At 43.9% G+C, this 15270-nt stretch overlaps 2 protein-coding genes across 5 annotated transcripts in view; both read left to right on the forward strand.

Annotated features, from left to right (window-relative positions):
• The first annotated feature begins 45 nt into the window (after positions 1 to 45).
• Positions 46 to 5397, forward strand: LOC114590809 (volume-regulated anion channel subunit LRRC8D-like). 2 transcript variants are annotated; one of them, XM_028717321.2, is made up of 2 exons: positions 46 to 724; positions 3641 to 5397. In XM_028717321.2, exon 2 carries the CDS (start codon positions 3667 to 3669, stop codon positions 4675 to 4677), a length of 1011 nt encoding a protein of 336 aa, XP_028573154.2. In that variant the 5' UTR covers positions 46 to 724; positions 3641 to 3666; the 3' UTR covers positions 4678 to 5397. The 2 variants fall into 2 exon arrangements, with proteins under 2 accessions (XP_028573154.2, XP_028573153.2); XM_028717320.2 differs by having other exon boundaries at positions 51 to 724; positions 3512 to 5397.
• Positions 5398 to 8626: 3229 nt separating this feature from the next.
• Positions 8627 to 15270, forward strand: part of MAP2K7 (mitogen-activated protein kinase kinase 7) — a 34178-nt gene continuing 27534 nt past the window's right edge. For 2 of the 3 annotated variants that reach the window (XM_077924383.1, XM_028717324.2), the window contains exon 1: positions 8627 to 8812. Coding sequence is in view for 2 of the 3 variants with exons in the window: in XM_028717324.2 (XP_028573157.1) it covers positions 8689 to 8812 (124 nt within the window). In the remaining variant the exon portion in view is untranslated. The remainder of the gene's footprint in view (positions 8813 to 15270) is intronic. The other variant, XM_028717323.2, reaches the window with a different exon arrangement.

Raw genomic sequence — 15270 nt, forward strand, 5'->3', positions numbered from 1 at the left:
TGGCTATCATGTTGGTATTATACCAGGATCTTCAAACTGACCTGTATCAACTTGCGTGCCCTTCCCTTTCTCCTGTGTGGCTAGAATTTCCATGTGCGTCACATTCTTCAAAGTTTCAATTAGTCCTTGATTCATTCTGAAAATCTTTTAGCCTCGTTATTTCAAAGTTGTGTAATGCAGGAACAGATTTCTTGCTCAAGCCACTCCACCCATCCCTGATGACCTTATGGCTGTTATTATCAGCCTTCCCTACCTCACAGGGTTGTTATGAAGAGAAAATGAAGGCAGGGAACTATGTTTTGTGGGTGAGGAGTTCTCTAGTGGTTTAGTGGTCTTAGCTTAGCCCCTTCCTTCCTTCCTTCCTTCCTTCCTTCCTTCCTTCCTTCCTTCCTTCCTTCCTTCCCCCCTCTCTCACATTTTTCCACTGTGAGTTACAGAAGACAGAATAAGAAGTGTGAGTGAGGGAGTTTGTCACAACTGGTAGCAATCCCTTTGCAAGCAAATGAATTCCGAGCAACGGGTTTTGCTTCCCTCCTCCTTCCTCCAGTCCTTTCGTCCTGCCTGGAGCTGCCATGGAAACGGAATAAAGCCTCTTGCACTGAGTACAGTGTGGTGTGAAGGCTTAATGCACAAGCAAAGGAGAGGGTCTGGGAGAGAAAGATCCTTGCAGACGAGAGAGAAAAGAGCAGAGGTTGTGCATGAAGAGTTCTAGAACCGCCTGCAGGTGAGGAATTGATGCCAAATGGGATAAGGAAGTCAGAGAGGGAGAGAAGGTTGGCATGTAACCCACGGCCAGTGTTATAACCACAGCCAAAAAAAATGCTTGTGTCTATGCATGCTAAAACCACCCTTCTAAATGATATTTAAGGACAGCCTGCTGCAAATCTAGCAACAGTGAAGTGGTTCTGTTTCAAGGCTAAGTGTCTGGGAGTGCATGTTTTCTTGGTGGATGTTTTAGGGTGCCCCCAAACTGTTGATATTTTGTGGGAGGGATACACACACATACTGGAACTTTAGGTTTGCACAATTAAAGTGGATTGCAACCCTCTGTCATCCTAGTGTCACAAATCCACTTTAAATAAACAACTTTGGACTTTTCGCAGTTTGAAAAGTGATGGGGAAATGCATTCAAAAGTGTGGGGTGAGTGAATTATTATTATTATTATTTATTAAATTTGTATAACACCCTATTCTTGCAGGTCTAAGGGTGGTTCAATGACACGTAAACACCCTGCATGCAAATAAGGGTAAATGTAAGATAAATACTCTTTGTCATATAACTACCCCATAAACAAATCAGAACAAACGCTCAATGAAGATCAGACATTGACCAACTATTGTGTAAGCTTATCAGGATCATAGCTGTCAACGTTTCCCTTTTTTTAAGGGAAATTCCCTTATTCCGAATAGGATTCCTCGCAAGAAAAGGGAAAAGTTGACAGCTATGATCAGGATGAATGTTGAATAAACAGGTTGTCTGGAGGAACCCCGAGTATCCTGAACAAACAACAACATTTTCAGCAGCAACAGCCAAAAGGAATTGGAATCTAAAGCAACAACTGCTTTCAGAGACACCAGGATTAGATCCTCTCACAAACAACTTTTAGCACAAATGTGCAAATCACTTATTGGTATCTCTGCTTTTCAACTTCAGGTAACAGTAATTCTTCCATCTACTCAGAGTAGGATATCATTAAGCCTAGGCCATTTCCCACTTGCCTGATCCACTGTAGGACGTGGAAAACAAAGATGGGGAAATGGAAAGTTGCCTAAACGCCACAGAGTAAACCACCCTCTGTACGGCCTTAAGGCATTTTTCCATCTTTCCGCTTTCCACAAAGCGAAGTCTGGTTACAGGATCTAAGGAGAAACTGTGAGTAAGGAAGTGTTGTTGCTATTTATGACTTGGAGAGCATCTCGGCAGATGGCTATATGAATTATATTCTTAGAATTTTTTTTAAAAAAACACGTATTGAATCTTTTTCAAGCCACTCCATCTCATTGCAATTATTCTTATTATTCAATTAGGTATTTATATCCTGCTCTTCTGCGCCAAAAGCATAATCAAGACAGCATGCAGGATAAAATAATAACAAAAACAAACTAAAATGCAATGTTAAAAACAATAACAAGGAAGCCACAATAGCAGTAAAAAAAGCAGGGTTATTTTTAAAAAATTAAGTGTCCATAGGTCAGGGGTGGGAAACCTGTGGCTCTCCAGATGTTGTTGCAGACTCCTCAGTGGCAAGGGTTGATAGGAGCTTGAGGACTCATCTACATTAGTAAGGAAAAGGTGTTTTATATGTGTTATAACACTGTGACACCAGATAGCACTGTGGAATTCCGTTTTTAGCCAACATGCTTTCCCACTATGTTGTTTACAACACGTTTTCCTGAAACACTTTTTTTTATGTATCTAGATCCAGCCTAAGACCAGTGACAAGTGGAGGGCTACAAGTCCCTCCCTGCCCTAGATTATTATTATTTTTTTTACATTTGGAATGGCAGTTGCCAACTCAGCATCCACAGATGCCCTGCTGCCCACATTGGTGCCCCTGGGTGGGGGAGGAAAAATTATGAGCTTTCATCTTTTTTCTTTTTTTAAAAAAGTAAGGCTCTAGCCTTCCAGGAAAGTTATGAAGCAAAACATGCAGGTACCCTTCTAAGTGATTTCTGCAAGATGGGGGCTGCTGCCTGTCAATGCTTTTAACCAACAAATGAAGCTGTGATTGATAAATGTGTTGTTTAGACACCAGGCATTAGGAATCCCTGGGATCCTAAAGATCTACTGTTTCCCCCTGTCCTTTAGCACACTTTTCCTGTTTCTGCCTGTCTTATTTCTAGTCTTTGGATTCTCTTTAGTTTGCCCTTCTTTCCCCCGGAGCAGCCAGGATGCATCTTCCCTAAGGTCTCTTAGTGTTTACTGGGGCTTATTCCCAGGTAAGTGGGTGCAGGATGGCAGCCTAGACTTTGGTTTATGGTTGACACTCAGGAAACAGGAGGTTTTTGTGTCTTTGGCAGCTGTATGGCAGGCAGAAACTCAACAGGTTAAGGCAAGCCTTTCCTAGTATGGAAAGCCTCGCCATAACTGTACTGTCTCTAAGTTTGGGTAATGCCTGACCACTTTGTTCATCAATGACGGCGCTATCAATAGTGCCACACAATGCCCACTGTACAACTACCAAGAGGAGCATTCAGTGTGGCAGCATCAAAACGATGGAACTCCCTCCCAATGTGCATTATGCAAGCGCCTTCTGTTTTATAATTTCAAACACATTTCTGTTTAACCAAGCCTTCCTTGAAGTGTGACCAGTTCTGTATTTTAGTCATTTATCGCTGAACAGTTTCAATGTTTAACTTTTTATATTGTTCCGAGTAACTTTGTATTGCTCACAATTTAGGTGTGTGTGTGTGTGTGTGTGGCACTAGCTAAATGTGCTAAACATGCAGACTTTGTTTCAGTGCAATAGCCAAGGATGTTACTCAATTCCCACTTACCATTTGCTTCTAGTGATGTTTAACCTGACAGAAGTGACCTTCCTCGGTGATGCCCACGCTCGGTTCCAAACTCTAAAGCCTTGGTGGGATGTCCTGATGGACTACTTGGTAGTAGCGATGCTGATGGTCTCTCTCCTCTCAGGTACTCTGCTGATTTCTGTTGACCATATGACCTGCTTGCCACTGAATTACAAGCTAAATGAAACCACAGCAGCTATGCTCAAGCCTGGAGCTATGGACAGTGCCACCAGTGAAGAGTTTTCTGCTGAAAACAGTGGACGCCCAATCAACCTTGACTACCAGCAGTACCTGTACATAAACCATGTCTGCTATCAGAATGCTTTGCCTTGGTTCTCCAAGTATTTTCCTTACCTAGCACTTGTCAACTCACTGATTTTAATGGCAAGCAGCAACTTCTGGTTCAGGTACCCTAAGACGTCCTCAAAGATCGAACACTTCTTATCCATCCTCATGAAATGCTTCGAGTCCCCTTGGACCATCAAGGCCGTCTCTGAAATGGTCTGCCAGAATTTCCTAGACCTACCCAAAACCACGGATACTAGAGGGTGTCAAGAACAATTTATTTCCCCTTCATCCTCTCCTATCCTTGACTGGAAGGAGAGGGAGCAGGGCCGGGCACTCTTTGAGAAGATCTGCAGATTCAGGGCACATGCTGAAGGTGCCAGCTTGATTTATATGGTCTACATGGGACAAACAATCTTCAGAGTTGCCAAGATCCTAACTGTGCTGGGCTACACCTCCAACTGCATAGGAGCCATCTCCTTTGAACATGTTTGCTGGCTGGACACAGAGAACCTCACCGGCTACTCTGTTTTCCTCTGTAACCACAGCTTGGCTTTCATTCTGCAGAAGTTGATGGTGACCTACCTGTTCTTGGTATTCCTCTATGGGGTGGTGGGGGCTTACCCGCTGTGGTGGCTGCTGCGGCAGCCGCTGCAGAAGTATTCCTTTAAGCAAATGCGAGAAGACAGTCACTTTCTTGGCATCCCAGATGTCTACAACGACTTTGCTTTCCTCCTGCACATGGCTGATCAGTGCGACCAACTATACTCCTGGCGGTTTGCCATCTTCCTCTCAGCCATGAGCAAGAGCTCTTTGCTGGATGTGGGCCTTGAACACAAGGCGAGTATTGAAGGGCTGCAGCTGCATGTGCATTGAGACTCAAGGGCATCAGAGAACTAAGGCTTCACAAGCTGCCAGGCTACCTAGGGCCCTCTTCTGCGAAATGGAAGTCCTGAAGCTTGCAAACAGTCCCAGACTAAAGCAGCCAGAAAAATAGGTATACTAACCTTTCTCAATCCTCATTGGTCAAGATGGGCCCCACTGACCTAGGAAGGCCCACAGTATTCCACATCACATTTCCTGACATTACAACCTGGGGTTGTCTCTCTCAGGGGTCTCCACCAGTATCTCTCTAGCAACTTTGGCAAGATGACCTGTCCTTGTTGGGCTGGGATTATGAATATGGATTTCATATGGATATGAATATGGAAGAAGGGGTACAGCTCAATAGTTAAGCATGGGCTTTGTATGCAAAAGATCCTGGGTTCCATCGTTGGCATCTCCAGTTAGGGCTAGGAAAGGCTCCTGTCTGAAACCATGGAGAACTGCAGCCGGTCAGTAATACTGACCTAGACAGATCAAGAGTCTGATCCAGTTTCAGGAGCCTCTGAAATTCTGATTAACTGAGGGCTGAAGATAAGGCAAATTCACAACTGGATCCTTTAACTTTCATTTCTATTTTAATGCAGTACTTTTTATTAGCTGCTCTGCAATAAAAACAACAGGTACCTGCATTGCCTGTGAACTTTCCTCCCTGGGGTTAATAACAGTGCTCTCTCTCTCTCTCTCTCTCTCTCTGTGTGTGTGTGTGTGTGTGTGTGTGTTGGGGGGGGGGAGGGATCAAGGAATTGGTACCAATAATTGGAAAACTTCAATAGAAACCAAAGCCTCTTCTCTATTTCTGCTTAAAACAACAACAACAACAACAACAAATAATAATACACTGACCTGGGAATAAGTCCAATAGGGACATACTTTTGAGTAAATATCCATAGGATTTCTGTAGCATTTATTACATCTGTTTTAGCCCTGAGATATTAACAGAGAAGCAGATTTGAGCTGGCATGATTTCCCTGAGCTATGCTGAAAGTAAACACACGAGCACATACAAATTAATGTATAAAACTAACATTTTCTCCAAATGATCTTTTCAATGTTTGTTTGTTTGTAAAAAAAGAATTGCAGGACTCTACAGTTTCAGTTTAAGAGTGTAAGGAGTTGTAGGTAGGGAAGTGATCCACTTTCCGAAACCAAAGGAGAATATTAGTCATATGATGGCACAATGGGCCATCAGTGTGCCTGGCTGTTAACCAGAAGGTTGGGACGGCTGTGGGCAGGATTCCTGCATTGCGGGAGGTTGGACTAGATGACCCTTGGGGTCCCTTCCAACCGTATAATTCTATGATTCTGTTTCCAAGCCGTTCATATGTTAAGGAAACAAGTGTGGGTTCAACAAGCCCTTCTGCCAAAACAAAGAAGATATGTCCTCCTGCATCTCCCTTTCCTGCCTGTCTTACAGGAATGACACTTTAAGGATATATGAAAAATGTGTCAATGAGACACTGACATAAGAGGTGTTTCTTACAGCAAGAATGAAACATCACCATAACCTGGAGAGGCCTTGTAGCCCTGCAGTCAGAAACAATGATTTACAGTACAAACCTATACATGCCTATCCAGAAGTTCTATTGTGGTTAATGGGGCTTCCTAAAGTAAGTGGATATAGGAGTGCAGTCTTCTTAACTGGTAAGCAGATTGACAAAGGGCTAGTCCACACTTTCACTTCTGTCATGCATAGAAAGCATGGGTCCAAGCAGTTTCCTGCAGATTTCTGCATGACCCACACTTTCAAGGCATGGGTCCAAGCAGTTTCCCCCTTGCCCCGCTCCTTTCCAATTGAAAATCTGCTCTTTAGCAGCAGGATGAGAGGAAGTGTGGATAAGCTGGGAGAGCGAGCTCACAAAGTAACCTTAGTAGTCTCTAGTTAAATGAGACAGCTCTGTGGTGTCCCCAGTTCCAAAAACAATTCAGGACAATGTCCCTTATTTTAAACACAAACAAGGAAGAATGCCAAAAACAGAAAGGAGCAACACAGTGGAACTCAGAAGACAAAAAGTACTGTACTCCCATAGAAATGAAATGGTCTGTTATGGTTTGCATTTTGCTGGAAGAAACCTATATTATTATCAGAATGTTCTGGCTAAAGGCAAAACATACTTAACTGTAGCTAAAGTCACACAGGTGATGTTATCTGAATTAGAGCTGACAGACCATGGCAGGAAAGTCAAAGGAAAACCAGTACGTAAAACTAATTAACGCATTTCTCTCCCCCACCCCCCCGCTAGCATTGCACCTTCCACAGAAAAATTCTAGGAGTCTGTAAGGATTCGACATTTCCTTCTGATACAATCTGTATATGTATTTTTATGTAGGTAAGAATCAAGTAGGTAAGGTGTGGGGAACCCATGGTCCTTCTCCACACATTTCTAGACTACATGTCCTATCATCCTTGATCCTTAGTAATGTCAGCTGATGGTGATGGGAGTTGGAATCCATCATCTGGAGGGTCCGAGGGTCCCCACCCCTGAAGTAGAAGGCATATATTTAAAATTAAAGATGTGTGTGTCTTAGGATGGAGGCGTGTGCGCACGTATATACACATGCAGTTTTCTTCTTAAACCCTAACTTGATCACCATCTAAGAGAATGTAATAAAGGCTTGCTTTGCTCTGTACTTTGGTAGCCGTTATCTCATAACATGCTTTCCCATGTACTTCTTCATGCAGCGCATAGTTAAACTATGAAACAGGAGGCAGTGATGGACAAAATGTTGGACAGCTTTTGAAGAGGATTAGACAGATTCATGGAGGATGCTGTCAGTCGCTACCAGCTGTGATGGCTACTAGCTGTGCCTCCACTGCTGGAGACAAAATGCTTCTGAATACCAGCTGTTGGAAACCACAGGCAGGGAGAGTGCCCTTGTCCTCCTTGTGAGTTTCCAACAGGCGTCTGGGTGGCCACTGTGAGAACAGGATGTTGGATTAGATGGGCCAGAAGGCTCTTCTTATGTTCGCACCAGACCCTTAAAAGTCCACAGTTCACATTTTAGATGGGAAACAGATCCGCAGCAACTCTAAGGAATATAAGCCCAGCTCTTTCGACTCCCAGACCTGTACTCTGTTACACTGGATGTCCCAGCAAACATTCTATCATGGGTACTCCACAATACCAAGAAATAGACAACCTTATAAAAAACCTAGCAAACTGTGATTCCCAGCGACCTTTCATGAGGTTGTAGCTGGTTCCATTGGTTCCTTATCTGCGCTTCCTAGTTTCCTATTTGATTCAACAGGTCGGACCTAGCAGAAGCCAGTGCGACAGCTCCCACTAGAGCAGTGCCCTGCAGTGCAATGCATCCTGCTCCGGAGTGTGGGGAGAACTCCCAGAACAGTGCAGGCAGGGGGTTGGGGAGACGCGAGAAAAGGCGGCATATAAATGCAACAAGTACACAAATTCTAAAGAAGCACAAAGGAAACCCAAGCGCAGGCAGGAAAAAATGCTCTTCCGTATTTGGAGCAGTTCAGCTCCGGCTGGTCTTCAAGTGTGAGAGGTACGTGCCATAGAATCACAGAACTGTAGAGTTGGACTCAGAGGGTCATCTACTCCAACCCCTGCAGTAATATTTTGCCCCCCGCGGAACTTGCACCCAGGACCCTGAGTTTAAGAGCCTCAGATTCTATTGACTGAGCAGCATCTTCTAACACCCCTCCGACCCCGTCATGACTCCCGGACATGCTCCCTAGTCCCCATCAAAGCTGAGTGGAGATGCACGAATAGGGAAAGTCCGAAATATCATTGACGGCCGGGCGGTGCGGATACTGAGCTCGGGCAGCGCTTTGGTGCCCTCGCGCATGCGCGAGCAAGGAAAAGCCGCGAGGCAAAACAAGCACAGCGGGCAAAAGCGGAGCCGTGCCTTTGCGGTGGGCGGAGGAGGAGGATGATAATATGGTGGCCTGGTTGGTCCTTTCGGCGCGTGCGCACTGCGGTGTTTGTGTATTCTGGCTGCGCGGTGGCGGCAGCGTCGGCGGCTCCGGGGGAGGGGGGGAAGATGGCGGCGTCCTCGCTGGAGCAGAAACTGTCCCGCTTGGAGGCCAAGCTGAAGCAGGAGAACAGGGAGGCCCGGAGGCGCATCGACCTCAACTTGGACATCAGTCCGGCCCGGACTCGGCCTAGTAAGGGAGGCTTTGAGGGGGGAAACGGGGGCGGCGGCGGCGGCAGGGGAGGCTCCGCGGCAGGGCCCCCCCTGCTTGGGCGACTGGCACGGGCCCGCCTGGGCAAGAGCCCCGGGGCCGGAGGGATGCGGGGCGGGGAGGGGAAGGGCCGAGCTGCCCCGGAGATGGGCCGGTAGGGAAAGGTCCTCCCGGAGAAGTGAAGGGGTCGGGAAACCCGGGGCGGGGAAACAAGGGGGCTCTTGTTTACCACGGAGCCTGGGGGAGGCGGAGGCCCAAGGCCAGGACACACCGGGGCAGGGAGAAAGAAGCCCCAGGGGAAAGGTAAAGAATCCAGTGGGGAAGGGACTTGGAGGAAGGCGTGGGCGTGGGGGGCGGGGAAGAGTTTGAGAAGGAAGAAACGTGTAGGGAACAGAGTTGGGACCTAGTGCCCGGGCTATGATCTGCGTGTGGGTTTTTATAGGAGGACCCAGGGTGGAAGGAGAAGAAATGAGTGTAGCAGTAGGGGGCACAGACAGGAGGTCATTGGGGACCTTAGGTTAATCGATCTTCCTGGGGGTGGGAAACCACCTGTGTGTTGAGCATATGATGTGATGGCGTTAGTGGACCGTGGTACTTTGAGATTTTATTTAAAAATGAGGACAGTACTTAGAGCTCAAGAGTTTCTTTCGTGGGGCCAAGAGGAATTCCCATGTACTGTAGTCTGATTAGAAAAATTGATATACAAGGAGTTATGCTGTAACTGTTATACTGGAGGAAGTAAAAGTGGATTTAGGACCCCCCAATTGCCACATTATAACTATGTTTTTAAAGTTAGGGAAGTCTAAGCAACTGCTCACACCCTGCAGTGGAGAGGGAGGAGGGGTGGGTTAGGAATACCATGAAATAGTGATATGCTGTGCTCAGAAATGTCCCCAAGTGTATGCTTCTCTAGATCAGGTTCCTGTCATTTGCTGGACTAGTATCTTTTTGTAAACGAAGAAGTTCACAAGAGCTCTTTATTTAAGTTCTAACTTAAATACAGGAAAGTTCCATATTGTGTATATAGCAGTGCTTCCAAAACTGATATGGTTTCCCCACCCCATATTGGATTAAAATTGAATGCATCTTTCACCCTTTACTCAGATGTGTGTCAGAAATCCTTCTTGTGTCATAGTCTAGTTAATAGTGCATCTTGGTTTACTGTTTCTGTTTAGTTATCTTCATTGGTGTTTCTAGGAAGACCAAGCACTTGCCAATTGTACCATGGACTATGGCAAGGACTTACCTGTAGCCTCCATATGCTGAGGGTGTATAGACAGGTGTATATAGACAGGTGTAGGCATCCAATATGGTGAATTAGTTTTTTCAAGACACACTTCAGCCTCTCTCATGACACATTAGATGCTCCAGCATGTAGTTTGGGAATAACTGATGGCAAGATGTGAATATATTCACTTGAGAAGAGAGCTGAGGAAGGAACTTACTTATTTGGCATATTTATAGGCCTCCCTTTAATAAAGTTGTCCGGGTTGTTCACAGCCAGAAAAGCTCAGTCAGTAGAGTATGGGTCAAAACCTACAAACTTGAGCTACTGGTTTTGAACAGACTAAAATTTTCATGATCAACCAACAGCCCAAGTTTTTATGCTTACTATACCTGTTTGACCCATATTTTGAGATACAGAGCTGAAATTTAACATGGAGTTAATAATTTTTTGTACCACTGAAGGATTTCCCCCTGTAATTGTATTGTATTGCTACTAGTTTACTTGGCACACAGGACAAAATATTAGAAAGTGTGTTGATAACATGTATAAGTTTGTCATAAGCAACATAGAATGTATATTATAATGATAGTGACATTGAAAAGATTTAGAATATTTTAAAGTCTGATTTCTAATCGTTTGGCAGTAGATTATTCTAGCTGTATAGTCTGTCTCTGTGAATAAGGCACTTACCTGTGTGGCCAAGGTGAAATTGCCAGGGCAAGAGTGAAATGAACAACAAATCTAAATCATAATTTTTTTTCTGACAAGCCAATGGCTTAATATGTTGATCAGAGTACCTCTGATAGTCATTCTATGGTTGGAGCAAATCTCCAATTATAACAAATGAGACTTAAGCATGCACAGCTCAAAGTTTTGGTGCAGACACAGGGCTCTTACCTGTGCAGGTAGTTACACTCTACCCCATTCAGTATAGTGCCTGGGAGGTCTCTGTCCCTACATTTGCCTCTACTGCATGCATTTGCCTGCTGCTGGAGCAGAATCCAGAAGTAGCTATGTCACTGAGAAAGGGAGAAGATTTCCCTTTAAAGAGAGGAGGAAAAATGTGAAGCTCATCTGTTCCTCACTGCTTTTAAAGTTGAATTACCTCTGGAGCATGGGAGCTATTTCAACACTGTCTGGACCTCCAGTGCCGTGATAATGTGCGCAAACAAACATCATGTGAGTGGGTGCTTATTTATTAATTTTGATGGTTTATGTCCCACCTTTCAATCAAACAATTTTCAAGGCAACTTACAAGCAGGAGGTAACAATACAACCCCCCACCCCCAATTCACACATACAATCTAGCAGCTGCTGGATGGGACCAGAGCTTGCTTTTCATCAGCTCTCTAGTCTCAGGGCAACTGGCAATTGAAGTTGAGTGTTCTTTCTAGAAGCAAGGGGGAGGGAGGAAGCAAATTCCGGCAGCTGCTCATTTTCTGGCTGATGAATGGGGCCAGACTGGTCTCCCTTTTGCCTTACTTCCTGTGAGGCAGGGGGTGCAGGCTCCCAGTGGCCCTGCTGTCCTGGCCAGAGACAGAATGGGATTCTCTTCTGTTTCCTGGTCCTTGTATTACATGATCTCTGCTGAGATTGAAATTGGAATGTGGTTGTTTCTTATCCTGGTGGTGTGGGAAGTAATTATATTATCCCATGCACCCACGTGGTTCTTGTATCTACATAGTACTGGGGTTTTCTGAATCCAGGATATAGACGAGCAGTTCCAATAGTGTAATGCTAATATTTGAATTGTTCTTTAATATCCAATAAAGAACAAAGAGCAGATTCAGTTTTGTGCCACTTTTCAAATCAGCTCACCTGGTGTAAGATGTCGGGGGCGGGGGATAGGAAGGGATGTTTTAGCTCCTACAAGCTCCTAGTTGTGGGTTTAATGTGAGTGTAAAGCTTTCTGGTTCCACTTTCCATTGTGGTTTTGTGGCTTGGATGTAGCTTCTTTCAATCCTGAGTCTAGAAGCTGGAAGTGGAGATTACACTGTGTATGTTACCATAGGTTAATAGGTTATGTGTGTGTAATTAGTTAGGGGAGGTTTCTGATAACCCTTCCATTTATTCAGAGACTATTTGAGGAGGATTGTGGGGCTGCACGAGCTAATCCTGGCTCTATTGCAGCATCTAGCAGCCCTGTACCCCACACTTTATTATGTGAAAAGAGGCTTGCTATGCATATAATAATAATAATAATAATAATAATAATAATAATAATAATAATAGTTATTTATTTGCTACCCATCTGACTGGGTTACCCAACACTGGGAGGCTTCCAACAAAATAGGAAACCACAGTAAAACATCAGTCGTGTGCATCAAGGTTCTCCACATAAGTTGGGATCTTGATGCACAGATGTTGGCATATATGTAGAGCCCCTTCTCCTGTGTGCTAATTGCAGGTGAGTGGGCCTTCCTGCTGTGTAATTGGCAAGAGCCAATTCCTGCTCATGTGGTTCTGCAAACTCCTTAACTTTGAACACATGGGGAGAGTCATTGAACTAACCCCCCATCCAATTGAATTGCCATTTCTGATCTAGGCGTTCTAAATATTTATTTCTAAATTTCTAAATATTTCTAAATATTTATTTATTTACTTCTGTTTAGGTCACATTCTGTCTTTCTGAAATCTTGTATGCTTACTTTTCCACACATTTGTGTGAGGGAGATAGTGTTCATGAATGCCTAATAATGTACCCCATTAACCTTAAGAATGTTTACAAAATATTTCACAAGAGTGACAGAGTCATGGTCCTTCCCTAATTACGGTAAGAAGCATTTCTTCAGTAAGAATAGATGCGACCTTCTTATATGGTATAGTGGAACTAGAACCAAGGTCTGTATCCTTCCGACTTTGTCGGATGATCCACAGCTATTTAACAGAGAAAGTCTAATTTACCAGATCGTAGAGGTAGAGGAGGTTTTGTATTCATTTAAAAAGGACAAGACATGCACTTGGTTTCTCTAGTGGAATGAGACAAGGGTAGTGTAGGTGAGAGATTAAAAGGAGAAACAAAAGTTTATGCTTTAGGATTTTTGTTTTACACACTAGCCTCAAACTTAAGTGTAATGTGAGTCAGTCTGCTTTATGCAGAATAAAAAGTTTTTATTGAAGGTGACTTTTATGAATTTCAACTCTTTCTATTTTGTTCTGGGTAGTCCACAAAGGCAACAAAAAGCTATTATGTACTTGATGTTTTTTGCCGTACTCTCAAGCTTCTGATATAAAATTCCTGAATTCTACACTGCACTTTGATTCACATTTCAGGCTATCACATCTCATTTTGCATGTGGGTATCCTTTTAGAGAGTGAAATTTGAGAATGACTTATGTGGCCATGTCTTCATAATTGCAGGCTTTTTGTAAGAAGATGTTAATAGTGGTTTCTTGTAGAATATGTGTGACTTCTGGTTTGTGCTGTTGGGTGCTTCTATGCCAGATGTAAATGAACATGATGAAAATGGAGTGTTCGAAAGTTGCCTTGCTGATATTAACTCTTTTAAAGCAGATCATGTTAATCCATTTTAACTAATTATGACAATTTAAGACACCTTTTAAAATTATTAGCATGAGGCAAGTAGAATTTTGACAAGTTGTTACATTGGTATAGACTTCTCATACTTATAATTCTTGTAACAATGCTCTTGTGTAAAACACTTTTCAGTGATAATGTGATCATAGCAACTCTATAAAGTTGTATGTACCACTTTTAAGAAAGGGGCTGTAGTTTAGAGAGATTTGCTTCCCAGTGTCTCTTAGTGAACCCATGACTAAAATGAGGGGGAAACTAAAATTAGGACTGAGACATGGCTTCTTGATTTATTTTATTAAGATGGCGAGGATCAGTTCTTGTTTATTCAGGCTCTTACTTGCAAAAACAGAGTGGAAATTGGGATTTCTTATACATTTACAGTTAGTATTCACAATAAATGGTGGGTTGAATTGAAGTTTTGAAGAGTTATAAAAGTCCAAGAGAATATATTTGGAAGTACAACTAGGTTTTTATTGTGAATGATGCCATCATTGGTAGGTTATAAAATTGATTTCATTGTGACAGAAGTCCTACCAAGTAATCCTTATGGCACAGTTTTTCAACCATTTTGGGTCCATGGCTCCCTTGACCAACTACATTCTTTGTGCGATACCCCTGTGGGGCTCAGGAGCCCAGTTATGTCACCCCTTGCCTCCAGAGCTGGCAGCTCCCTTGTGGAGGGCTCCCTCAGCCACCTCTCTTCTCCCCATGGGAGTCCTCTGGGCATCTGCAGCTGCTGCCCCTGGTCTCTGAGCTGCCTCGCTTGCCCCAAAGAGAGGTGCCTCCTCTCACTACCCCACAGGGGCCTGGGAAGCATGCCCTGGTCAGCTCCAGACACACCTTTCACCTGGGAGCTTGTAGCCAAGGCTGCTGCAACAAACAACAACTGTGCAAGCCTTTGAGAGGCAGAGATGCAAGAAGGCATCATATGAAGGTAGGGAAGGAAAGAGGGACAGAGGCCAGTATTGCCCATGGCACCCCTGAACATCATTCAAGGCACCCCAGGGTGCCGTGGCACACTGATTGAAAACTACTGCCTTATGCCTCAGTCTGCAAGAAGCAACACCAGAGAGCTTTTCATTGTATGTATATGATTTGATGTTATGAGCAGGTGTACTTTGTTTGCTGTTCATATTGCTTATAACATTATTTAGATCAGTAAGCCAGTTAATTAACCTCCATGTGTTATCATGAAGCAAAGCAAGGAGTTCATATCCTATTTCAGATCTTGTTTCCTTTCAGGGCATTTAGTGGTGGTCCAACAGAATGAAAGAAGAAATAAGGTGATGGTTCAGAGAGTGGCGGTTTTCTTTTGATAAGCTAGAGTATGGGTGGGGAGCCTAAGGCCCTACAGAGGTTGTTGAGATACAGTTCCCATCATCCCTGACAATTGGCAGTGCTGTCTGGGTCTCATGGGAGTTGGAAGTCTGTTAACTTCTGGAGCACCCCAGGTCCTTCATCCCTGAGGTAGAGGCTGTTAGGAGAAGATACTGTTTTTATCAGTTGTTTTTTAATCTCATTAACTTTCAAAAGCAGGAGCAATCATTTCTACTTCTTGGGGATCAACTAAAAACTTTGTGAATTTTTTTTACCTTTTATTTTTTCTTAGAGAATGGGCATATTTTATAACAAAAAAGAAATTACTTACGTGCATCAGTTGGGGTGGAAATCTTTT

This window comes from Podarcis muralis, chromosome 2, assembly GCF_964188315.1.
Source record: "Podarcis muralis chromosome 2, rPodMur119.hap1.1, whole genome shotgun sequence".
Lineage (NCBI taxonomy): Eukaryota > Metazoa > Chordata > Lepidosauria > Squamata > Lacertidae > Podarcis > Podarcis muralis.